General features: G+C 35.0%; 2 protein-coding genes across 18 annotated transcripts in view; one reads left to right on the plus strand and one right to left on the minus strand.

Annotated features, from left to right (window-relative positions):
• The window catches only part of Clgn (calmegin), a 40,668-nt gene extending 29,984 nt beyond the window's left edge, over nucleotides 1–10,684 (plus strand). For all 4 annotated transcript variants that reach the window (XM_013359675.4, XM_021727901.3, XM_021727902.3 and 1 more), the window contains 7 exons: nucleotides 4,414–4,527; nucleotides 4,628–4,778; nucleotides 6,052–6,267; nucleotides 7,343–7,468; nucleotides 7,601–7,766; nucleotides 8,502–8,602; nucleotides 10,151–10,684. In XM_013359675.4, the coding sequence (XP_013215129.2) occupies nucleotides 4,414–4,527; nucleotides 4,628–4,778; nucleotides 6,052–6,267; nucleotides 7,343–7,468; nucleotides 7,601–7,766; nucleotides 8,502–8,602; nucleotides 10,151–10,231 (955 nt within the window). In that variant the 3' untranslated portion in view covers nucleotides 10,232–10,684. The remainder of the gene's footprint in view (nucleotides 1–4,413; nucleotides 4,528–4,627; nucleotides 4,779–6,051; nucleotides 6,268–7,342; nucleotides 7,469–7,600; nucleotides 7,767–8,501; nucleotides 8,603–10,150) is intronic.
• A 4,686-nt stretch (nucleotides 10,685–15,370) lies between these two features.
• Scoc (short coiled-coil protein) overlaps nucleotides 15,371–27,724 on the minus strand; it is a 60,668-nt gene continuing 48,314 nt past the window's right edge. For 2 of the 14 annotated variants that reach the window (XM_078022097.1, XM_078022096.1), the window contains 3 exons: nucleotides 18,295–18,366; nucleotides 17,824–17,907; nucleotides 15,371–16,503 (listed from right to left, as the gene is read on the minus strand). In XM_078022097.1, the coding sequence (XP_077878223.1) occupies nucleotides 16,361–16,503; nucleotides 17,824–17,907; nucleotides 18,295–18,366 (299 nt within the window). In that variant the 3' untranslated portion in view covers nucleotides 15,371–16,360. The other 12 variants (XM_078022108.1, XM_078022101.1, XM_078022107.1 and 9 more) reach the window with 12 other exon arrangements.

A 27,724-nucleotide genomic window follows, 5' to 3' on the forward strand; every position in this document is an offset into this window, starting at 1 on the left:
TTATTGTAATTTCAATGTGTTTATTTTTGTGTTCATTGTTGTGGGAGGAAATTCATGAGCCAACACCAACTTATTAATTTTATTCCTTATTTGTTCTTTATCATATGCATGTGAATGTTTTATCTAGTTTGGTTTGTTCAGTTGATAATTATTTACCCTTAAAATAGCCATGTCTTCAATATCTATTAGACTATGCAGGACTCACTCATACCAGTATGCTTTCAACCATAATTTTTTCAATAGCCCTGTGTGTGTTGTTTCCATTCTACAGAAATTTTCCTTAAAAGACATATTCAGTTTCTTAGTTCCCATAGCTTCAGTTCAGACGGCAAGAAATACCTGTATATCTCCTCATTTACTAGAATTTTTTTTAATAATTTCTCCATAAAGGTCATGTTAATTTTATTCCTGAGAAGCTTATTTCTTTTTCTGCTACACGAGGAGATGACATTGATAATAATTAATGTCATCTCCTCATGTAGGTTGTACTGTCCTATTGGGTTATTCAAAGAAATATATATGCCTTTACTTGTCCCCACTCCCTGGGTTCTCTTGTGGTGAGATACTGTTGGTCAGGTCAGCCCCTTCCTTCTTACCTTCTGCCCATGGGGGGCTGTGAATTTCCACACTCCAGTGTTACCTGCTTGTAACTTTCCATCCTGCTCTCCCCTCTGCTGCCTTTCTGACATCCCAAGTCATTTTACATTTAAAGCCAAATACTGCATTCTGAAAATGGACCACTGTGATTTTCCTCTTTCTGTCAGTTTTTGCTTCCCGTACATTGAAGAATCTCTTCCTACATCTAATCACAGTATTTCATGACCTCTCGAGAAGCCGACTCTCTTTTTGTTAAAAAATGTTACTTAATGAACTCTTATAGTGCTGTCTTGAAGTCTCCCTGTCTTGACATTAAATCAGTGTTCTTGCTTAGTTTTAATCATGATATAATGATATAATAAATGTTGTTTTCCACTCTTTACTACAACCTCTACGAGCCTTATTTTTTTAATTTTATTTATTTATTCTAATTAGGTCTATATTATAGCATAGTGCATTTTAATTCATTGGACACAATTGTAGCACAACTTTTCATTTCTCTGGTTGCACACCATATGTGCAGTAATAACATGTTCCTATGGTAATGATGTCCATCTCATTCTACCATCTTTCCTGCCTCCATACCCCCTCTCCTCCCATCTCCCACCCTCCCCTTTACCCAATCACAGTTCCTCCATTTTTCCCATGCCCCCTCCCCCATTATGGATAAGCATCCACTTATCAGAGAGAACATTTAGCCTTTGGATTTGGGGGATTGGCTTGCTGCACTTAGCTTGATATTCTCCAACTCCATTTGCCTGCAAATGCCATAATTTTATTCTCTTTTAATGCTGAGTAATATTTCATTGTGTATATATACCACATTTTCTTTATCCATTCATTATTGAAGGGTATCTAGGTTGGTTCCACAGCTTAGTTATTGTGAATTGAGTTGCTATAAACATTGATGTGGCTGCGTTACTATGGTATGCTGATTTTAAGTCCCGTGGTGTGCCTTTATTTTTAAGGTGGATTTCTTTCAGGCATTCTGTGTCTGGGTCTTTCCTTTAAAAGGGTGTTTAATTCTAGGCTTATCTAATGTAACCTACCTCTAATCTCATTACGTGTTTTCTACTGTCCCATATATTCTGTGGCACTTTATAAGAACTTTTTCTTGACTTGATAGTTGTTTTCCTTTATTGCAGTTTCCCACTCTTTCTTTCCTGTTGATTTCTTAGCCTTTCCTCTGTGGTTTATGGTTTAGTGGTTGCTCAAGGCTTCACAATATGCATCTTTAACAGATCTCAGTGTACTTCAAACAAAAACTCAGCCTTCATGTGGAATTGAGTCCCATTTGAGTCTCCTGTCATCCCGCGCCCAGTGTGTTGTGTCCACGCACTTCCTTCTGTGCGCACTGGGAAGGCCATGTGCCTGCCCTCCCCTCAGCGTCTTTGGATCACAGGAGGGGAAAGCCTTTTGGTTACCCCCACGTCACCTTCTCTGAGACCTCTTGTTCCTTCTGTGCAGTGCAGCTTTCCATCTGTGATCATCTCCCCGCTGCCTGAGAAGCTTCCCTGAGGTGTGGCCCAGCCCGTCATCCTCATTGGATTCTCCTGACCTTCCTGGGGATGGTTTCTTTGCCTTCTTTTTTTGTTTTTGTTTTTTTTGAATATTTTTTTAGTTGTAGATGGACACGATATCTTTATTTATTTATTTTTATATGGTGCTGAGTTTCGAACCCAGGGCCTCACGCATGCAAGGCAAGTGCTCTACCTGCCCACTCCAGGTTGGCTGCTGTTTCCCAGCAGGCATCTCTGATCCTGGGTCTCCTGCTGTTTCTGCAGAGAAGTCGGCCATTGTGCTCATCTTTGCTCTCCTTTACCTGATATGTCCTTTGTTCTCAGTTTGGTTTTAAAATGTTTCATTATTACCAATTTACAGCAGTTGACTTTGTGTCACCCAGTGTGGCTCTCTGTATGCTTCTCTGCTTTGGATTCTTTAACCTTTCTGGAATGTGGGCTCATAGTTTGTACCAAATTCGGATAATGTTTTCAGCCATTATTTATCTCAACATTCCCATGTTCCTCTCTTTCTCCATTCCTGTGTCCTCTCCGTGTTAGATGTATGTCACGCGACTTTAGACTGTCTCACTGAGGATCGCTGAGGAGGGAGGTGTCCATTGTTTTTAAAACAGTTTTTCTCTTTTGCTTCATACTAGAAAATGTCCCTATTTCCTTACATTCTTGCTTTTTGTAGACAGCTTCTGGAAAATCAAAAGTGCTAAACTTTATAACTCTTTTTTGGTTGACAGAGCCGCTGATAGCTAGTGAAAATGCTGTTGCTCTAAGGCAGAGATTGTTACAGGAAGTATCTCATACACATAGGCAGAGCATCCTGGTCTGAAAGAGATCAGTGGGAAGCCCTGCCAGTGACTGTCCCTGCCTCCCGTGTCAGGAGAGAAGCTCCTCCTTCCCCATGGACTCACGGGGCTTCTTGAGTTTTTACCCAGAAAGGATGAATTTGTCATTAAATGTGAGAAATCGCAGATAACGGTCATATTCTGACTAGCAAAATGTACTGGATTTGCTTTAAAGAATTAGAAAAAAATCTTCCTCAAATTTTAAATTCTGCTTATCCTGAGCACTCAGAGAGAGACTCAAGGTAACACTGATGTCAGGCAAGTTCAAGTCTGTACATTTATAGTCACTTATTTTAGCTAATTTTTTATTCAAGTTTTATTTGGAAAGTCATGAAGGAACATCTTATTTTAAAATTTCTGTAAAGATGAAATCATATTGGTAGTTCTAGTCAATACTTGATGTGATTATGTTTATTTTAGAATTCACTCCCTAAGTTAGTGTTAGTTTTAAAAATAGAAATATTAGAATTAAGTTAAATGTGGAGAGTTTTTAAAGAAAAATAACAGTGGAGTAGGTAAGACCTTTTCAAATATGACATAAAATCCAAGAACCATAAAGGGAATTATTAATAAATTCAACTATTTGAAAGCAGATGATTTGTGTGTGATAAAGAAAAAAGAACAAACTTTATAAAAAACACATAAGAAACTGGAAAATGTCTTGAATTCACACAGCTGACAAGTGGCTAATTTCTTCATACAAAGGTAATGAGCTATTTAATGCAAACAGAAATGGTTTTTATATATCATTTTATGCTGTTAACTGTACACTAAAATACAATGCCATTTTCAACTATCAAGTGCATTGCCATTTTCAACTATCAAGCAGGCAAAAAAATCAAAGTTTGGTAGTATTATTGGCAAGGTGACAAGAAAATTGGTACTCTTGTACACTACTGATAGGACTGAAAATGAAGCATAAGAAAGTAATTTGGAAGTGATCAAAATTTAGTATGCTCATACTTTTGCAGGTGAGAAATGACTTACAATCTATTATAGCATTGTTTGTAATATTAATAGTTATTTAGGCATTTTCCTTCTCTAAGAAGGAAATACCTAAATAAATTATGAAATAAAGTAGAAAATTATGTAACTGCTAAGAATAAAACAGATATATGTGTAAAAATAACAGAATAATCTTGACACAGAGTAGGCTTACAATATATACTTATTGTTGAGTGAGTGAGTTTCTAAGGGACAAAACCAAGGTCTGACATATTGTATATAGCATGCTATCATTTGTGTAAATACACACAGGTGCATGTGTGAATGTTGGGAGTATATTATAAAGAATTAGCAAGTTAGCAGAAGACTTTGGTGAGAGCCATGTGATGGGGTGGTAAGAACATCAAGACAGAAGGGTGGGAAACCCTGTGATGGTGTCTTCTGAAGTTGGCAACATGCAATTTAGAACTCTTTGAATAATTATTAATTAACATAAAATAGTGTATTTATAGGGATGAAAATGAACCTGCTCAAATAGAAGATGTAAATGTCGTTAAGCCTGACGGCTGGCTGGATAATGAGCCAAAATTCATCCCTGACCCTCAAGCCGTGAAACCTGAAGACTGGTGAGCGCTCTTCCCCTTCAAACACCAATGTCTGTTCTGCCATGGCTTTCGTGGATGGTGGGAGAGAATTGAGGTCACTGTTCTGTTCTGATGTCTTAAGGAATGAAGACATGGATGGAGAATGGGAGGCACCTCATATAGCTAACCCCGCATGCCGGATTGGGTGTGGTGAGTGGAAACCTCCCATGATAGACAACCCAAAATACAAAGGGATTTGGAGACCACCCATGATTGATAACCCTGACTACCAGGTAAGGACTTGTTTTTCCATTTCTTGGGTAAAGTTTAAAATGTTTTGTTGCTTTTTATATCTTCTTATCAGTAATATCATGTTAATTTTTAGAAGCTTGATTTACAATTTATGAAGAAAAAAGACCTCAACTAATTTATAGTTCAAAAGGAAAGCATTCTTTAAATAATTTTCTAAGGTAATAAAATTAAGAACTTAAGATAAATCACTTCATACTTCCCTAGTAATCAATTGATGCTCCCTTATAAAGTTCTGTTTTAGAAATAAATATGAAAAATAAATTCTGATCAAGAGGACTCACATATATTTTAATAAATAGTGCCTGTGCTTAATTAATGTGCTCCTTAATTTTTTATATTATTAAAATTCAGAATTTTTAATGATCTTTTGAGTGTTCCTAACTTTTTATATTGAAAGTCCCTGTTATTCATTTAACCTTCCAATTTTATCTTTGTAATTATAAACTGACATTTTCTAACATTTTATATATATATATATATATATATATATATATATATATATATATATATATGCAGTTGCACACTCTAATTATTCACTATAGTTTTTCTTCATAGCATTTCCTTGGATAATTTTTTGTTTAATGTCTGTATCCTCATTAGACTTCAGATGCTGTGAGACAGGAACCATGTATCTCTCTTGATCACCACTGTATAGCTAGCATTTGGCACAGTGACAGTACCTGGCACAGAGTAGATATGTATGATGGTGGAATGAGTCAGTGAGTTATCACATTGTTGAGTTTATTTGACTTCATTGACAGTTCAGTCCTTCAAGACCATTTGAGATGAGGCTTTTATATTGAATAATCATTTGAGGTTCAGCAGTGATCAGTTATTGGTGCCTATCTTGGGTATACATCAAGAGAAGTGGCTCTATTTTTGCTATATAATGATCTTCCAAATTTGAACAAATTTAATGACATCTTGCCTCCAGTACCTTGATTAAATACAGAAAATTTGTATAGAATAACATCACTTGTGAAATTTAATTAAGTTTTTGTGCTTGTTGGATTTTTGCTTTTTTTCAGAGTTAAAAGTCAGTATTTCTCATAAGAAACATCATGAATAGAATAAGAAATTAGATTTTATTTCCAATAAAATTACTTTAATTCCAAAATAAATTACTAATGAGTTTGTCTTTTTCAGTTCTTTTCTCCACTTGCTGATAATTTCATTCAACAGCAGCTGCTTCTTGAGCAGCATTTGTAATGAAATTTATCTTATTTGAAAATGTCTCCAATTTTTTTTTTTCAGGGCATCTGGAGTCCTCGAAAAATTCCCAATCCAGATTATTTTGAAGATGTACATCCATTTCTTCTTACTTCTTTCCGTGCTATTGGTTTAGAGCTTTGGTCTATGACTTCTGATATCTACTTTGATAATTTTATTATCTGTTCGGAAAAGGAAATAGCAGATCGTTGGGCTGCAGATGGCTGGGGATTGAAAATAATGGTAGAGAATGCAAATGAGGTATGGTAATGACCATAGTGGTAATGACACAACTAGAACTCAGTCCTGATTTTAAGTTGTACACATGGTCCTTTTAGTGGTACATAAATTTTCAGTAATCACTATATGCCAATGAAATATACCTAAATTTAAGTTTATGTGGACAAAATATTTATCGCCATATATAACTTCATTATAAACTATATAAACTACCGTGTATGCACATGTTCTCATTTTATTTGTTAAGTTGATAGTTTTAATGGGATTTAATCCCTATTTATTATTTATAGAAATAAGATTTCTTACTGTCTTTATTACCTTGCTAATTCAACTAATATATATTCATTTTAACTATTTTTCACTTAGAGAAAAACAAAAGAGTTTTAAATTTAACATTATGAAGTTGTGTTTCGGGCTTTTTTTTTTTTTCCTGCAAATCTTACAACTGTTTAGAAAAGGTTAAGCTATTTGTCTCAACACATTTTGGAGAATTTTAAAATCAGTTAACTGTAAATAAAAATTCATTCCTTTCATTTTGTTTCTTTGGACACTTTCAACAACCCTCTAAAGAGTAGGTAAACCTTGACTCTCGTTTTGAAACTTTTAACAAAAACATTTGGTGATTTCAGATTCAGTTTTAATAAGAGAAACAATTTCCTTATTGAGGTCATTGTGAAATTTGTTTATATGAAAAAGAAAACAAAAATTCTAAGATATAATTTAATTGATAGGTTCTTTAAAAGTGTAGAATGAATTATCAAGGAGTTGTACACTTCTGAATGAACCAGATAACACGGTCATAAAAAGTAATTCTCTCCTGAGTAGTTCTACTAAAAGAAAGAAAATTGTCATTATTCTTGCTGGCAGGTTAGAAGTTTTCATCTACGTAGTAACATACCTCAAAGTCTCACTCATGCTAATGATTAAATTCATCTTTACATAGAGAACATTCTAAAGATGGAAAAATAAAACTTTTTTTTCTTACAAGTTCATAACTCCCTAATACAAAATACCTAGGTAAATATCTTTTATAGACTGTTTCTCAATGGAGGTTTGTAAAATCTGAGTCACATTTTTATGCTTATCTCTCGTGTAGCCTACCGTATTTAAACAGCTAATAACAGCTGCCGAAGAGCGTCCCTGGCTTTGGATCATTTATCTGGCAACAGTGGGGCTGCCAGCAGCATTAATTGCTTCATTTTGTTGGCCAAGAAAAGTAAAGGTAAAGCTAAAGAATTTCCTTTGTGATTCTTAAAAGTAATAAACTAAATATCCTATGTTTACTGACTGCTTACTGCGTTATGTAAATAGCGCTTTGCTTTTCGTAAAAATAGCTTGTGTTAAACTATTGCAGAAAAAATATGTAGATGCAGAGTATAAAAAAACCGACATATGCAAACCACAAACAAAGGGGGCGCTGGAGCAAGAAGTGAAGGAAGAAAAGGAAAAAGTAGCTCTGGAGAAACCAGCAGATGTGGAAGAGGAAAAAAAGCAAAGCGACAGTGAAGTTCTTGAAAAGGGTAGGATGGCATCGTGGCTTGGGAGAGGGACCCTGGACCAGGCTCAAGAAAAGAGCTTACTCCCTGGAAGGCGCAAGGTGATGCGCTGCCTATTATTACTTGCACACCTGACCCCCGGGATGTAGACTGACAGCAAGAGGTACATAGGGGAGACACAGGGGTTGACCTGTCAACTTCTCTTCCCCAAGCCCCTCACTTTTGGTGGGGTAGGAGTTTTCACTTTATATAGCTCCTAGTGTATACTTCATATTATATATATATATATATATATATATATATATATATATATATATATATTTGTAATGATGGATGGAGGTTTGGCTAAATGTAATACATAGGAGAGTCAGTCACAGAACAAACACAGGACCATGTGCACTAAGCACAAGTGTGAGTAAGCAGCATGCTGAAGGGTAAAAAGAGGTCACCACACACCACGGGAAGTATTAATAAGGAGTGGACATGCCATGTCCACTCCTTAAGTTCTCAGAGCATGTTTCATACAGAGTTTCATGTTATGTACAGAATTCTATTAATGTGTCCCTTGCCTCAACGAGTCTGATTTATTTATATTGTGATAAAACGATGAATACTTGCATTATTTTTTTAATTTTTGAAAGAAAGAAATTGCTTTTTTATTTTGGAATTTAAATAAGCCCCTCTTATTATATTTAATACTTTTCAGCAATACAATTCTAATTTATCAAGTCTTTGCTTTTAATAAAATCTTTATTCTAGAAGATGAAGGTGAACCTGAGGAAAAGAGTGAAGAAGAAATTGAAATTGTAGAAGGGCAAGAAGAGGGTAATAAATCAAATAAGTCTGGATCAGAGGATGAGGTAAGCATCTCTTTAACAGAAAGTGAGCTCGTTTTCAAGTGTGATTGTGATCCACTAAAAAATGTTTCAATAAAAGCAGCCATCTAGTTTGTGAAGGAATTTTTGCCATATTTCCCTGAGCTTTTGTAAGAGTCTCATATTGCTTTTAAAACATATTGATAAAGAAGGCGAGAAAATACTATAACATATTTTGACAATTAAACAAGGTATGTAGAATTAAAGTTACAGTAAACCTATGATTTGAATATTTGAATCATAATCCTGATTATTGCAAGACACTTTTCTTCATAGCTGCTGCAAAAACATTCTTATTGTCCCAGTACTGTCACATTTTGAGATATTTCATTCATTGGGTAGTTGAGTACTATCTGTCTGATTCCATGTTTTTCTCAAATTTTCAGTGAAGTAGCTTTTTCTTTTGTTTTATATGTTTCTGATATAAAATGGAACTTTCCACAATGCTTCTTCTTTAGTCATTTTTTATAGAATCAGAAGTCATCCAGGGTATGACTGAGGACCACAGCTTTCTTTTTTTACCCAGCATAAATCAAAAGCTATTCAGAGCTGCTCTGAGCCTCGGTCTCCAGCCGACCACCTTCCACGCTGGCGGAGGGCTGGTAGGGAGCAGCTCTGCCTGGCCTGCTGCAGGCCCTGGAAGACACTCTCTATTGGGTCTATTGGAAGAAACTCCCAGATTTACTAGTGTTTGTTTGTTGTTAAACTTTGTCTTCCCTAAGGTGGGGGAATAGTCATTTTAGGGGAACTGGGTAAAAATAATTTCTTCCAGAGCAGAGTTCTGAACAGTCGCTGATTCAGCTGTGATGTTCTTAATCATGACACTTGTAGCCGTTTACTCAGATGTTTTCTAGTTATATTTGTCACAAAACATTTTTATGTCTTTAAGAATATCTTAATCTGTCTTCCAGTCTTTTAGTCTTCATACACATATTTATCAGTAAGCTAAAATAAGTCAATTTTGTGTGATATGACCTTAATAAATAATTATGACTTTATGTAATACCATAATATTTTGTTCCAAAAATTTGATTTATGTACAAACACACATTCTGGAAGGATAAGAAAGGAATGAAAAACCTTGAACCATTTTATTCAATGATTTCTTTTTCTCTTTTCTAATTTTTTCTGGAGGTGTACTATGTGCCAGAAGTTCTGAAAACCAGCTTAGCAATTCATTACTTACAAAAATATTGTGATGAATAGTTAGTGCTGTTGTCCCACAAAAATATCATATAACTATTAACTACAACATTGAGACCAAGTTCTGAGTCATAAATAAAATGTTGAAAACAGTGTTAGTAGTTGTCACATGTTTCTTTGATGAGCAGTGTTATTCTAAAAATGTAACTATGCCAAAAGATGAACAAATGAAAATACATCAATTCCTGTGCACATTTTGCACAAAGTCAAGAAACATGTATAAGATGGCTTTTGACAGTTAGAACATGTATTTTGGAGAATATAAAGTATGTCATTTATTGTTATGTACAAGTTACATAAATAAAATATTTCTATAATTCTCTTTTCTAGATGAAAGAAGCAGATGAGGGCACAGGATCTGGAGATGGGCCCACAAAGTCAATACGCAAAAGAAGAGTGCGGAAGGACTGAAATACATTCAAGTATTCTTAATGCCTGAGAGAGAGTTGGCATGCTAAAATTAGTGTGCCAGGACTGACCTTGAATCAATCTGCATGTCCTGTTTCTAAAAATCTAGCAAAGTTATTCTTTCAGGTATTTATTTTAGTCTTTTCAGGGGGGAAAAGGCATCTTTGAAGTTACCTGGTCTTTGAATTTAACATAAACGTGGCACATTACATATCAGATTTAAGAGATTATTAATAACATTAGATGTTACAGTTTTAATAGTTTGAAGATAGTTTTGGTTCATACAGAGCAAAATTATATGTAGCAACTTCACTGCTATGGGAAAAATCAGTTATTGGAATTTCCACTCAAATGGCTATACAAGAAGAGAACTGGTAGTTTTATATCACAAATAAGAGTGTGTTCTGTTGTACAGAGCTAAAGGCAATAAAGTTTCTGTATGGTTGTTTGATTCCATCAGCAATTGAAAGTGTTGTGTGTGGCCCACATTTACCTAGTTTAAGCTTTCTGGTCAGTTGTTCACTTAAATTAGATTCCTTTAAAGAGGTGCTTTGTTGACAAACTTGTCAACAAAACAAATGTCTGTGTGTCACTTAGAGAATCACTGGATAATACTGCAGCATATTTTACATTTAAATACAAAGATAATAGGTTTATCAAAACAAAATGGTGTACAGATTTTTTCAAGCTCTTATAGTAATTATATGTCAGAGTGTCTTAACCCATTCACAAAATTGCTTGTGTCTATATTGCTCTTGAAAATAAAATCTAAATATTTTTCTTCTTTAAATTATACATACTCTTTCACATATAATTATTGGGGAGGCCTTGAATTATTCTTAATGAGATCCTGATAGCTAACATAAATTTATCATGCTTTACCTTTTTATCCTGCTTCTCCCTGACAGATTCAAATCTATTTTAGGCCTCTCCTCTAGCAGCAGAGCTGCCCTTGTGGTGCCTTTCCTCTTATAATAGTTACCAAATGTCCCAGAAGGACCTTATAGTGGAACTGTGTTGTTTCATTTAAAATATCACATTAAACAACTTTTTATGTTTAAGTAACAGGTGTGGACCCATTAGAAGGTGATTTACATGTGAGACGGAAAACTACTTGACTACTAAATATCTAGCAAACTTCATATTAGTTGGGTGAGATTTTAGATTCCTTCTCAGACCCCATATTTTTATAAACCCCACCCAAGTTCCCAGACAACTCCTTCCCACAGGTACATTTAGAACTTATGTATAGGGAAAATAAGTCCCTCGCTCCCTCCATTTCACAGCCAGTGAAACTATTCACTCCTTATTTCAGTGAATGAATTGAAAATGAAAGTTAAGTGCTCTCCTTCTCTATATCCTGACTTTCACAAACTGGTGGTGAAACACTTAGGCATAATTTATATTTATTTCATACTAGCTAAACTCAATACATTTTGCAAGGACTTTCTCATTTGGTTTGAACTAGACATACGAATAATTCTAGAGAAGAGTTTCTCAAATAGCTATTTCAGGCAATAAATTCTTTCTGAAAAATTTGCCTTACCAACATCTAGTAAAATTTTTTTTTCTAAAGACTGGCTAAAACTGCTTTGACTCTTTTTGGTTGCAGATTCATTTTAATTTGAATGTTTGGTTAAACCCTATGAGTTTGCAGTGGTAAGATTTGAGCAACCAACTTGCCAAGTCAGTGCTATTACTGTGCAGCATGCTCCCCTCTGTAGATGTACCAGGGCTGATAGGTTTAACCCAAACTAACACTTAGAAATAACATATGAGATCTATGCAGTAGACAAGGCAAAGTCTAATAATCCAGTGCCTTTTTCCTTTTATTACTCTCATCTGATTTGAATAACGTAAATGTTATTTTCTCTAATAAAGGAGAATAAATACATTTCAAAGTTTTGAGGCTTTTTAACTTTACCAAGTTAAAGTAACTTTGCTTCTCCTGAAAATGTTTTCCTTCTAGCCTTGCATCCAGTAATCACTTCTGTAGGGAGGCATAAATAATGTCAGTTGAATAATATGAGTCTTTTTGAAGTGTTAGTCACCATTTGGAGGAGACACAGGTTACAACAGTTTATATGTTAAAATGAATTAGTAGTAATTGATTTACCATAAACATCCACATCTAGTCCAAAGTGTTTATTCAATGCAGGCTATTCAGAATGGCCAGATCATGAGTATATTAAAGGCATCTCTGAAAGGGTTTTTTTTTTTTTTTTTTGGTTCTTTCAGTTTTGTTTATGTTTTAACTTCAATAGGATTTACAGATGAAATGTCAGCTGGCTAAAATAACCACTTAAATCCTTTACAGAAATGACCAAAACATAGTGGTATTACTTGATAAATTTTAGTAATTTCTTCTCAGAATATATAGCTCCCATGCATTTCCATAATATGACTGCTGTTAAGAAGTTTTGGAAATAAAAGTACCCCTACTCTGACAAGTCAAATGGGGCCAGTTGGTGGAAAAGAAGATGCATTTGGAAACATTTGGAGTTTCTCTTTGGAGATCCAAATGCACAGAAGAGTGAACGCTAAGGGCAGTTTTGGAGAAGATGGGCAATGGCACAATAGGAAAATTATCTAACATCTAATGTATAGTGTCTTATCACATTTTGTGTTTGATGAATGAATAAAAAATATAATACTCTTTGTAAAAAGTTTGGGAGTTTTCAAGTTTTAGTAACAGATACTTGACAAACCATTTATAAATAAGGTAAAAAAATTAAAGCAATAAAATACATTAAAAATTGATTATAATGTATTACTTTAGCTTCTGTCACCATTCTCAAAACTCTGCTTCATTATAAAGTAAGTGATATCCTGGGGTCAACAAGTCCTTGTTATATATACCTTTTTAAATACCATTAATATACAGTGAAATGAACTGTAGCTACAAGGAAATTAAATAATTCTCTTCTAATTCTTAATATCCTGTGTAATTACAGTCTCTGTACTTTCATGATTTGCAAGCGATTAAGAATTAATCTCTGATGCTCACTGGTAAAAATTTTTGGTTGTGTTGGTATTGAAGTATTTCATGATAACCACCAGAGGGCATTACAAAATAAAAAAGTATTAGGCAAAGTAAAGAAAGACTTTATTTACATTCTAAAGAATTAAGATCCATTTTACTCTGCTTTGGACCACAAAATTAATTTTAGATTGTACAATTCATCTCTCATTTAGATCAGAGGGAAGTGTAATGGACAGGACTAAAGATGCAACATTATTAACTAGTTGAAAGTAAATGCTCATGAGTTTGGTTGCTTTTCCACAAAAATCCAAAAATCTCTGGAAAGTGAAAATATTTTTAAAAAATCATTTTATCACTAAAACTCATTTGGTAGTCATACCTGACTTCCTAGACAGGCTTTTATAAATACTGTGTAGCCTTGTCTTCATCCCACTTACTATTAATGCTAATAGACTTGGCTGAGAAATGTTAATGTATTTGATTCCAGGTGCCACTCAAAACCATATCAGCTTATGAACCATAATACTTTATAAAAAATCTGAAAAATGCCAAATTTGAAACATTTGGCCTACTACTTCCACATAAGTGAATGTTGTCTGTAGTAACTGGATATAAGTCCTGTCCAAAGGGGATATAAAGAAGACAATGGCAGTGTCAGCATTGAAGGAAGTCCTCCTGGAGAAAAGGAGTACCTCAATTTGTTGAGGCTGCTATAACAAAATACCACAAACTGGGGTAGCTTATAAATACCAGATACTTGTTTCTCACAGTTCTGAAGGCAGGATGTAAGATCAGGATGCTAGCAGAGCTGGGTTCTGGTGAAGATTCTCTTCCAGGATGCAGACTGCTATCTTCTTGCTATGTCCACTAGTCTTTCTGGCACTGAATACCATTTATGAGGGTTCCATCCTTGATAATTATAACCTATGGCACAACTTCCTAATACCATCACATTGCATTAAAAGCTGCATCTAAACTGACAGGCCTTCACAGACATCCTGGCTTTTGAGCTGAATCAATAACTGGATAGAGGAAGATTTGAGTACTTTCTATATGGAAAAGTTGTGCAGATACTTAGTAGCAAGAGACAGGCTAAGCTGCTAGTAGCAACCAAAATCCTTTATCTGTTTCCATTTTAATAAATTTGTAGCTAGGCAGTTTCCCAGCCACAGCTCTGTCTAGAAGTAATTACGTCTCCACATGATGGGAATGCAAAAAGAAATGGGTCATTTCAAGGCCCAGCCCATAAAAACCTGACCTTCGTGCACATTTTTTTTCCCCAAATCAGAATCATATGTGAAGTGACTTAAGAATCCATGAGTGAAAATGGTAGAGCCAACCTTAACCTAATAATTGTGAATATTTGTGTGAGGCGCAAAACCTGCTAGCCTGTAATGCTCTCACTTCTGAACCACTGTTGGGAGAGAAGCTTCTGTATCATTCTTTATCACTGTGTCTCTTTGTTACAGGAGCTTACCTAACCTAAATTTTTTTAAATTTAACTGCCTTTCCCCTAGAGAGAGATATCTTGGATTCTTTCAACAATTTTGCTTCTATTTTTTAAAACTAATGTGTAATGTCCTGTGATTTTTGTATTAACAAATACATCTCCCCAAACATATCTGTACTTTACCCTGTGGAGCCACCCTGAATAGACCACATATCTATTATACCCCATTCATTTAAGCAACTGTATCAAAACACACACCATCTCTGAAATAGCTTTTTATTAAACAGCAAAGCAGAACTGTGTAACACAATTTTAAATATCTATAAATTAGGTCACAGAAGGGATGCAAAATGTTTGCAGTTTAATTATATATTCATACAGCTAAAGTCACATATCAAATCTTACACTAATACATAAGATTATTTCATGATTAAAAGTAGTCCAAATCTAATAATCATAAGCTATATTAGTGGGTCTCTTTTCCTATTATCTTAATATTTCCAATACTGATTCCCTTACCAAATAAACTAAAAACTAAATTTTAAAAAAATTTAAAAGAATGACTAAACCTCTGCAAACTAAATGGTAGAATTTACAGAAAATTCTGGGAGAATAAGTGAGCTAAAATACTAAGATTAAAATTACCATTATTGTACATGTATACTCTACCATGTGTTCATGATTCTGTTACTAATAAACTCTCAAAGAATTTTGCAAGAGTTGATCTATTGGGTAAATGTCCTTGAGACCAAATGGTAACTGGTCTCCCTATGTAGCTTACATAAAGTTATTCAAACTTAATGCACTTTCATATCTATCTTTTGTCCGCCAAAAGTCTATTCTGCCAGAGAGAACACAAATCTGGAGTGAAAGAATTTGAAGTAGTATTTACCAAGTTCTTTCCTGTCCCATTTCTATTTTTTCTCAAGATAGATCTATCTTGAACATACATCCATGACCAGAACTCCTATCTTTTCAGGTCCCAAGTGGGTTATTTTGTGCAAAAGGAAGTTTTAAACAAATCTTCCCAGTATGAGACCATTTTTATAGTTTCAGTCCATCTTCAACTGCTTAAGAGAAACCATCAATCCTATCTTATTATTAAATACCACACAGGACAAGCCCTAGCTAAGACAGTATCTTATTTTGGTTAAGTTTCAACAATTAGAGTCATGTTACTCTCATCAGTGATTAACTATTAAAATTACTTTTACAAATGTGAATTTTTTTTTTTTTCCTTAGGGGAAGGGAAATGGGAAGGAAGAGGCAAATGGAGAAGAGGCACAAGATGGTGGACAGGGTACATAAAGCTGTGCATTCAGTACATGATTTTGGTCACTTTTTCACAACATGGTGGTTATTTTTGTATATATTTTACTAAGCCTATATAATAAAAGACAGTGCTAAACCTATATATCAAAGCAAATTTGATAAAACATTCATCTTCAAGTCTCATAAATATATGCAGTTCTAATTATAAAGTCTCTACAATACATTTGCACATTTTCATAGACTAACATAATACACAAACTCTCTTGTTATGCAGTTAATTTTGCCTAGATCTGCCATTATCTTCATAAATATTCAATGAAGCCACAAACAAAGGTACTGTAACTTTTGAAATCTATCCAAGTTTTAAAGGGAAAAAAAAAAAAACTGGTCAGCAGCAATTCCTTAAAACAGAAGGGAAACCAATCCCTTACTTTCTTTTGCTTTTTGTATCAGTTGTTTGAAAAACACTAGAAGCAGACATGAGGTTTTCTATATATTGTCCAAGAACTTGGTTTTCTGATTTTAGCTTCAGATTTTCTTCTTTAACTGCATCTACTCTTGCAGAGAGATCTATATAAAGAAAAAATGGCCATTATCAATAAAATGATGCTAATGACTACCTATTACAAAATGCTAAAGATTCATTATTAAAAACAAGATCAAAGTGAGGGTATAGCTCAGAGGCAGAGTACTTGTCCAGCACACCCTAGGCTCTGGGTTGAGTCCACAGCAGGGCAAAAAAAGATATCAGATTATTTGTTTAAGGCAAATAAAGATGAAACTATGTCTTTACTAGAAATATTTAAGATATGTAATAATATCACTGAATTCATACACTGGATATAGGAAGTCTGTTTCCAAGCCAGAAATTATTTTGTATTTTCACATTAGCAAAAAATTCAAAAAGATGTGAGTCATCATGATAAAATTTAACAAATAGTTACCGGGTACCCCCAAATAGCCAAGCACTGTTCTAGAAACAACAGCAGAAGGGTCCATTTGGATACATGTGCACCAGGGGACTTAGTGAAGATCAGGAGCAAACAATCAAATATACAGAATATCACACAGTTAAGAGTTGGGCTGGGGAAAAAGCAAGAAAGGCAAGGGTCATAAGAAGCAGTTGAGAAGTTGCTTTTCAGGGTTAACTATTTTGTATTTTGGTAAAGGGAATTTGAATGGAGACTTAAAGGAAATGCCAGAATGAGCCATACAGATACGCAACTAAGGGAAGATGACTGAGGGAAACAGTTACTTCTCCAAGTAGGGGCGCTTGGCATTTTGAAGAACAGGAAGGATCCTAGATAGAGATGGAACATATGAGGCAGAGAGAATAACATGACTCTAAAGGTAACCAGGAAGTCACAGACATTGGCTGTTGTTAATTCTGTCAAGTGGGAAGCCAATGGAAGGTTCCAAGTGACAAGGTCTGTACAATCAAGTGCCAAGGGTCGGGGGAGACCCTCATATATTAAACACCAAAAGATGATTCAGTGGTAGTTATTAATTTTATGCAATGCATTTGAAAAGTGAAAAAAATCAGATCATTTTCCTTTTAATTTCTGAGGTTAATATGACATGTTCACTTTACTGTAAGCTTTATTAATGTGGACTTATTTACACATTGCTAGGACTTGAAAAGAAGTCTCATGTTAAACAGCATCATGTTAGACATTAAAGGGAAACAGAATGTTTGATGTCCCTTGAAGCGTATATGTTCTTTACAACCACCAGCCAAAGCTACTGGCAGGAGGAAGAAAAACAAAACTATTAAAATGGACTTTGGTTTAAGCTTTTTCAAATTATTCACACTAACAACTTAGCAACGTAAACACTTAAAATTTCAATTAAGCAGATATCATTCATGAAAACTACAAAATGCAAGCTAACCTTCAAGTGTGTGTTGAAGTTCCAACACTTGATTAATAAGTCGTGTTTTTTCTTCAAGTTCCACCTGATTTTCAGCATCAACTGCTGTAATGAGAAGGTTCACATTTATTATTCATTAACATTAGATATCATTTGTTTAGTGTAGCACTTAAAAATCTACAAAACATTTTCTGTTCCTTATCTAAACTGACTTGTACAAGAGCCCCACAGAGTAAAAAGTTAAATCCCCACAATGCAGTTGAGAACACCAAGGTGAAAATGAAAAAAATGATTTGCCAACTTCTCAGTTAAAGAATGGAAGCTGCCTTGGATTATTTCTACAACCAAATGGGATATAAATAAGTAAATTAGCCAAGACCCAAACCTTCTAAAATTGTTTCTCTGCTCTTCCCATTGTTTAATAAAGCAAAAGCAACTAACAAAACAACAACAAACCCCAGAAACACACAAAAAAGCAAATGAAGAACACACCATCCATGTCAGCACTCATCATCTTGGGTAAAAAACTTTTAGATTTTCGATGTAAAATTCTTGATGAATGATCTACAATAAGAAAAAGAAACACGAGCACAATAAAATATAAGTTTATTTTTAAAAAGATGAAGACAGTCAAAATATAGTTTACTGTTTCTAAGAAAAAAATAAACTCCCACAGGTAAATAAAAGAATACAGACAGATTAAAAAGAAAGTATTAAGGAGAGAAAATATTGAGCTTCTGGGTAATCAAAAGAAATTTTTTTTTTCTTTTTGGACGGCGGGTTAGGGGGTTGGTAGGGATTGAACCCAGGGCCTTATGCTTTCGAGGCAAGCACTCTACCAACTAAGTTACATCCCCAGCCCAAAGAAATTCATTTTTAAAAGATAAGATTAATGATGAAATGATAAAATACGAAATACTGAACACAGGCTTAAATGTGCAATCTTTTGGGGAAGCAGAATAATAATAAACAAGATGCATAAAGACATTTAGAACCTTTTTAATGAAATAATTTACTTTTAGGAGGCTCATCCTAAAGGCAATTACAAAGAAGGAAAAATTATAAACATAAAAATATTTACTTCAATCTTATTTACAACCCAGTATATCAGAAACAATATAACTAGTAAATTACACTTGCAATTTATAATGGAATGGCTACTAAAAATAATTATGATTACTAAAATAATATGAAAAAATGTTCACAAAATTATATATTCACTAATGTAAATTACATAAAATATACAAATATAAATAAAGGAAACAGAAAAATGAAAAAAAGTTCTTACAATTAGGGATTATAGCAAAGAAGAAGACAAATCTTTTTCAAAATATTCTTCATTAAATACTGTTTTACATATGCTGCTTAACTTTTTTGCACATGATACTAAAGAAAAATATTAGATATCCGAAACACTAATATGGAAGACATTTTAAAAATCCAATTTCACCTGGTTATGGTTAAACCAAAACAGATTAATCAGGATGTAGATAATTAATAAGAAAATGAATATTAACATTTCATTATTTTAATAAAAACCTCCAAAACATTAAAGCACAAAATCCCTATGAAACATGTTCTGCTCTATTAATAACCATTTCACATACAGTATGCTCAAGTTTTTAATGCTACGAGAATATTAATGAAAATAGATTTCTTTGTAACCAACCTGCACTGAAGCAACCTAGACCTATTTTGTCAATGTTCCTCTTTCAACAAGTATTTACTGAATACTAATATACCCAAGGCCTTGTTAGGCCTCCATATGCTAAACAGAAGAACCTAGACCTACTGAACAAAGATGCATGCATACCAAAATTAGAATCACAATCAATAGAAATCAGTGTACTATTTATTATTCCCTCACATCGATTAATACAATTGTGTTATACTTCAGTTATTAGCATGAACATGGAAACAATGTCCAGTGTACAAATCTATAAACTACTTCTTGAGTAAGATACCAGTCTAAAAAAGTGAATAAACATCCTTTTCATAACATTATTAAAGGACCACAGTCAACTCAATGATGCATAATAAACCTATTCCAAGTCTTACTGCATCTTTCCACTTACCCAAACAGCACTTGACAGGTACTTTCTTCTACCTTATGTTTTTTTGAGACAGGTTCTCTCACTAAGTTGCCCAGGCTGGTTTTGAACTCAACAGTCCTCCTGCCTCAGCCTCTCAGATGGCTGAGCACAGGGCACATATCACTGCACTTGGCCTTTTCCACCTGTTTTTTTTATATGGTTTTAGTTTTCAGGGTCTCTGCACTTCGGAGATTTTATATATATATAAATTCAAATAGAATGAGTACCAAATTTTTTTTCAAAAATTCTTTTTAATGCTATTCAATCTACTGTAGTTCTGAAGATCATACTTCAAAAATTATTCCTTACCAACTGTCTGTTTTGATTTTCTAATTCACTTAGAATTGTAAGCATTTCTTGAGTACAACATGTGAAATATATGTAAATTGCATAGTGACTAAATCTAGCTAATCAATGTGCATTTCCTCACAGAGGTCTTTTCTGTGGTAGGAACACTTAACATCACTCTTAAAATGAAAACTTGATTAAATACCTTCCTGAGAAAAGAGCACACTTCTAACAAATCACTAGTCACCCTCACTTTTAATACTGTTTCAGCACTGAACTGGCTGGGATAAGTCTGGCAGTGGTGGGAAGCGACAGCTGACACAGCAGGCCATCTGGGAGTACTGGGCAACATTGAACTGCCAATCCAACTGTGGCCCTTATAGAGAGAAAAATAAACAGGGCTTCAAATTTCAAATGTCCATTGTTTTTAAGAATATAAGTAAGGCAGAATTTCCATGACTGCTGAGAAAAGTTACAAAAGATACAAGCACCAGGTAACCAATATTCTGATTTTGAAATTAGCATCATACAGGAATAGAGTATTCTTCTCTGCGTATATTTCAGTAAAATATTAAAATTAAAGTAAAAAGCCTTCTACAAAAGCACAAATGTTCCACATTGACCACAGGAAGTAAAGAAAAAGTATAGTTTCTGCAATTTTGCATCATACAATCCAAACAACAGAAAGTCTATACATGACTTCTCAATGGTTTGACTTCATCTGAAAAAGTGAAATGGAAAAAAGTCAGAAAAGCAGAGTCAAGAGGGCTTATTAGAGGGTAAATTCCTCTTACAAACATATTCATGGCTGAGGGGGCAGGGGTGCAGAAGTAGTGCCACAGGACAGTGCTCCAGGACATACCTCACAATCCCAAAGGTCACTATTCACATCGCAGTCTTGTTTGGCCCATGACCTGGGAAATACAATGCAGAGCCTGCTGGATTGTATGTGGTGACCCTATGCAAAGGGTATTAGTTTTAATAAAGTGAACCAGAGCATTATTCATTGCCTTTTTACAAAAATAAAAAGTAGCAATTTTCATTTTTTGTGATGTGATTAAAAAGAATGGACTCAAAATGCTATTACTGAGTGGTCTTTCAATAGGTTTAAAGCAATAAACGGAATTATTTTACATATATGATCAAAAGATTAGTTCTTTATATCAAAGTATTTTAGTGTATTTTATTTTCTTTCAATATAGGATCAATCTTCAAACTTTAAGATTGAACAATGTCTACATTGGTATTGAACTACATCCTAATACAATATTGCAATTTTTCAACTATAAAATCCTTTTTTATCTATAGTTGCCATCACATCAATATAATGTGCTCCTAAAAGTTTATTTTAAATTCCTGCTATAAACATAAATACAACATGAAGAGAATCCAGACCAAGGTGCAAATATGGAAATGAATTTGGGGTGCTGAGGCTATTGTTTATCCTAAACCCATCTTAGCTCTGAAATGGACATGGCTGAGATTTCTCAGGTCAGATATTTTAAAACTCTTCTCAAAAATTACAGAAAATTATGGTGCCTATCTTTATCCTTGGTTAGTAGAAGAGAAATTGAAAATTATTTTTGATAATTATCTTCATATTGGGAAATAGAATGTACAAAGAAAATAAGAATTATGAAATGTGGCAAGCATTAGGACAAGATCCACTTAAATAACTGTCTTTCCTATGCCCATGGATCAAATTATGATCACATACTACCATCTTACCAAATATTCCTTCTTGTATAGTACTCCTTCTAAAGAAAAAGTTTAGCACACAGATTAAGAATGTGGTTTTAAATGATCTGGATTCAAATCCTACCTCTGCTATTTATTATCTCTGGATAAGATCTCATACTGTTTTATTACCTGTAAAATGGAAATAACAAATATAAATGCAACTCCTGGTTTGTTGTTAGAATTTGATGAGTTGATACATATAAAACATATACTTCTGTACATAGTAGGCACTCAATAATTATTAGTATTATCTTTATTTTTTAGCACTAGTTTGGGTCACAAAAAGAATTTTAGAAAAACCATCTGGTCCAGCTGCCCCATTTTACAAATAAAGAAACCAAGGTCAAAGACAACAATGGCTTACGGAGATCACAACATCTATCCACAGAGTCTAGACTACAGCCAATATTCCAGTCTGTCTTTTTCTACCATTCCACCTCAACTATGCTCACATTTCAGATTTGAAATTTTGAGAAAACCTAACATTCCATTCAACTTCAACCACTCAACTTTCTGCATATAAAATTGATTTTCATCATCTGTCACCTACTTACTAGTGAACTGCTTAGATTTCAGCAGAATCTTTGTGCACTAACATGCTAAACACTTTATATTATTTCATCAAATCTACAGAAGGAAATTGCAATCTACAGATGTGGTTACTAAATGTATCTACCTTATGTTTAACAATATCTCAAGTCATTTATTTATTTTTGTACTGGAGATTAAACTCAGGGGCATTCAACCACTGAGCCACATCCCCAGTCCTATTTTGTATTTTATTTAGAGACAGGGTCTCAATGAGTTGCTTATCGCGTCGCTTTTGCTGAGGCTGGCTTTGAACTCACAATCCTCCTGCCTCAGCCTCCCAAGACGCTGGGATTACAGGCGCGTGCCATCATGCCCTGCTGACAATGTCTATATCAAAAACTTGAACTCAAATCTACCTGTACAGTTCCCTTTCCCACTGTGCAATGGAAGAAAACTTTATTATAATCTTAATCTAAGGTTGCCAAACACTTTGCAACCAACTTCTTGGGAGTTTCCTACTAAGCGGCTGAAGGTAAATCTCATTTACTTCAAGCTGCTTCAACTTCATCATGCTTTCTTCGGATCTGTTCAAGTTCTGCTACTGACTGACTTTCTCAGGTTAGGTTAGTTTCAAATTCCACAAGATCAAGTAACTTTTTCAGTGAGGACTGAATTAAGCTAGATTCCCCCGGGGAATAACAACAGCTAGCTATATTAAGCTTAATCAATAAGTAGTACTAAGATTTCTAGGTATAGTTTTGGGTCCACAGGTATGGGCAGATATGGAACTGGGAACACCCAGAATCCTTAATATTGTTACATCACAGCCCGAGATTGATACATTGTAAAACAGAAGTCTTGCCTTTCAGGAATGTATGTTCTTGCTCCTGTCCAAATCTTACTCTCTAAAACTTGTTCAGTAGACTCTGGAGAGAAGCCAAGGGAGAAACAAACCCAGGTGCTGCTTTCAGCTCCTGGAAAGACGTCCCATCTCTTATTTCACCGCTAACCAGCCTCCCTTCCCACCTTGGAGTCCTCTCCCATCATCCGGGTTCTCCTAGAGCAGCCATGGGCAAGTCTAGGCGTGTCGGGTCCTATCCCACCCAAACGGCCCTCCTACAGTTCCATTCCTGAGCGCAAAGCTGGACAAGGGCCCAGAATCAAGAGTGCAGGGAGACAGCACAGGATGTCAGAGTCAGGGACCGCCGGCGGCCCTGTCCCAAAGGAGCCTCGGGGCCTGATAATGAGAAGAGGATGCGCAAGGGTTCTGCAGGGAGCCAGGCCTCCGCCGCCCACCGAAGCCAAGACCCGAGGCCGCGACCAGTCCAGTCCAGCCCGCCCCGCCCTCCAGACCATCAGCGGTACCGAGACCGACTTCCTAATCCCTGGGCCCGGCCCTCGGCTGCCCAGGACCGCCCTCACCTTCCGTTTGAGGCGCTGGGAGGGGGTGGGATCAGGAGGATGTCTCAGGCCGGGACACCTGGACCAACTGACACCGGCAGCTCCGCCCTCTTCGCCGACAGAGCGTGCGCTGAAAAAGGAGCCCCGCCCCACCCAGCCCCGTCGCCCGCCAATCACGAATCGGGATTGCACGCTTGCGCATTAGCAGCCCGCCGTCCCAACCGTCCTATCACAAAGTGCGGGAGCATAACAAAAGGAACTGACGCCCAATCAAGATTGAGCCCGTTGTGGGCGGGTCCTGGAAGAGCAACAGCCAATGGCAGTATAGGAACGTAGCTATTCCTGAGAAAGTAGGTCCCTGCCAAGCAGTTGTGGTCTCACCGGACCCTAAATACTGGGGTCAGAAATCTAGGAGGATAATCTTGACTTCTGTGTGGAAGGAGGTTGGTCTAACCAAACGCTAGGCGAGAAGGAAGGGTTCAAATTCAAGAAAAGAGTGTTTGGGGCAGGATAGAAAAAGGAAACCAACATGGTTCCTCCATTCTAAAAGCAGATTTTCCTTTTTTTTTTTTTTTTAGTTGCTAAAATCAGAAATCTCATAAAGTATACCGCTAATGCAATGTTTCTCTCCATACTCCTCCTTCCATTTATTGGAATGTTTCTCTCCATACTCCTCCTTCCATTTATTAAAATCTATAGTGCTCCTGACCATTTAGTGATTGAAGAAATACCTAGTAGTACTTTGGTATAGCCCCTTTGCTTGTCTTATCTCCTTTGATCCTCCCAGCAACCCACAGAAAAACTTGAAGCTTAAGAATAAAGACTTTTCTTGTTCAAGGTCATACGTGTGATACAAAATACTCTGTACCAGACTTAGGAGGCTCGCGACACCTTTCTTGGTAATATCCTTTGAGCACAGGGTAGACATCACGCGATACTAAGATACATTCTTGTTTTGACTTCGTGTCAATCTCCTGAGCTGTAGGGGTGAGCCTTTTTGTCTGCCCTGTTCTTGGCTTTGTTCTGTAATCCCATTGGCTTGGGAGGTTGAGGCAGGAGGATAGCAAGTTCAAAGCAAGTCTCAGCAGCAGAGAGGTGCTAAGCAACTCAGTGAGAATCTGTTTTTAAATAAAATACAAAATAGGTCTGGATGTGTGGCTCAGTGGTTGAGTGCCCCTGAGTTGAATCCCTGGTACCAAATTTTAAAAAATTAAATTTAATTTTAAAAAAAGAGCCATGGAAACCTCAATTCCCCACAGAGTAACAATCAACACATACCAATACTGTGATGACAGAACTGTTGAAATCATCTAGAACTGGCCTTAAACAGCTATTACAAAAATACTTGCACACTTAGTCATGAAAAAAAAAACAAACAGAAATTATAATTCGAAGTATAAACAACACAAAGAAAAAATAAGAATCAAGTGGCAATTTTAGAACTGAAAAAATATGTAATTTTAAAAATTTTAATGAAATGTAAACCTCTTTGCAAAGAATCGTGGCAGGATAGACTGAAAGAAAATGGGTGAATTTGGGGATCTTGGTAGAAATCATCCAATCTGAACAACAAAGAGAGAAATTATTGGGAAAAATAGGAACAAAGTCTTAGGAGTCTCAGATAAGAAAAAAAAAGATGTAATATTTGTATCAGAGTCCCAGAAGAGAGGGGTAAAAAGTGTGGTATGAAAAAATTTGAAGAAATATTGGCTTTCCAAATTTGGCAAAAGACTATTGCATTAGTGGGAGGAGGTTATTAAAGTGTCTAAAAAGGCTTCTAAGGAGAAGAATGTGTAAAAGAAGATGGAGAAAAAATTATTTATCCATGGAGCATCAATATCACTAACATCACAAAGAAAGATACCAGTGGATGTCATTTTTCTTTCTAATGAAAGAAGAATATATTGCCACCTATGTAGAAAACTAGGTTTGTATTTAAAAAAGAAAAAAAGCTGCAAACTGACTTTATCAAGCCCATAAAGTAGCAATACAAAGGACAGGGAAATATGTTAAGTCCATCACCTTGGATAAAATTAGCAAAATTGTGCTAAGAGAAGCACTGCCAGACAAAACAAAACAAAAACAAAAAACAACAACAACAAAAAAGTTCTTTTCTTTAACAAGTTCATTGAACTAAGGGATAAAAGAAAAGAAAGAAAACCTATAACTAAATAGATATATTTTAAGTAAAATATATTATATTTTAAGTAAAGTATATATTTTTTAAAGATACACAGAAAATGGCGTTTTTGAAAATATTTTTGGATGATGAAATTATTTTCAAAATGCAAGAAAATTATTTCATAATGATTTCATATGGTTATTTTCGAACATTCACCTTTGTAAATTTTCAGAACCAAACATGCTAGTTAATTCAAACTCTAAAAGAAGTGCTATGCACCTGTTCCCAGCTACTCTAGAGGCTGAGGATCATGTGAGAAAAGAGGTTTGAGGCCAGCCTGGGCACAGAGCAGACCCCCTCTCTAGAAAAAAAGAAAAGGCATTAAATTAGAAACCAAAACATTGTTCAAAAAATGTTGCAAATTTGAAAAACAGTGTTACTGTTAATTAAGATGTGACCTCATGAGCTGGAGATGGATAGTACTTGCCTACACCCAGGAAGCCCTGGGTTCAATCCCCTAGCATGGCAGAAAAAAACAGTGAACAAGACTAGTACACCTAACTGAATACAAAAAGGGACTTAGGAAGTTTGTCAAACTGGTCATAAAGCGAATATTTATTAATTTACATATTTATCTCATTTAATGTACTATATTTAAATTATAATTTTCAATTTAAAAATGGCTTAAAAATTACTTGACCATAAAAAGTCTCCTTCTGAATAAGGAAAAGAAACATACAAATAGAAACTACAGAGATTATAAAGAAATATTTGATTATAAGATGAACATTTTATCTATAATGTGTGAATATTGATATTACAGTTCATCAAAAGAACACAAACTTGACATTTTCTTCATAGAGAGTAGAGGAACTCCACACTGAAACTGTTTCACAGCAGGTATTATGTGGGGGGAAAAAGTGGCCAAATGGAGAACTTCCAGGGTCATTTTGATGTCCCAGTCTGACACACTCTCATCACCTACATGAAAACTTCTGTCTCAAGTAATTAGATGTTTCTAAACTTATTGTGGATATTTTAAGGTTAAATATGCTAAACGAAGGCATTTTGATAACTTTCAAGTGCAACCAGGTGTGTTCCTAGATACTTTAAGCTCATTGATATACAAAACATGTTTCATTTCACTCCTAAATAAGAACTCACATTTTCTTTTTTACTGATTTTTTTCCCTTGAAAGGTTATTGAATTCATTGGAGAATAAGTGCTGTCTTAAGTTGATGATTAAAGAATATGTCCTACTTGTTGAAACTTGATTTTAAAACCAGATTATAATAATATACTATAATATAATGTACTAAGCATTCTATCATTATAAATTAAATTTTTTATATATATCTCCTGATAATAACCAGTAGTTGGCTAATTTGATCAGTCACTTAAAAAAACATATTTTTTTAGTTGTATATAGATACAATGCCTTTATTTATTTATTTTTATGTGGTGCTGAAGGTCAGACTCAGTGCCTCACACATGCTAAGTGAGTGCTCTATCACTGAGCTACAACCCCAGCCCTGATCAGTCACTTTTATTCATTTAAAAGGAAAAGGAAATGTAAGAAATTGACAGAATAGTTTTTAAAGTTTCTTAAGTGAAAATTCAGTGGAATTCAATGGAATCAAGCTTTGAATTTTATGACAACAATGAAAATAATTTAAAAAATGATTCTGTGCAGTCTTGGTGTTCATTTTCTCTAGACAAAGTATTTTCTGATCAACATTTCTCAAAT

This window comes from Ictidomys tridecemlineatus, chromosome 9 (assembly GCF_052094955.1).
Source record: "Ictidomys tridecemlineatus isolate mIctTri1 chromosome 9, mIctTri1.hap1, whole genome shotgun sequence".
Classification (NCBI taxonomy): Eukaryota; Metazoa; Chordata; class Mammalia; order Rodentia; family Sciuridae; genus Ictidomys; species Ictidomys tridecemlineatus.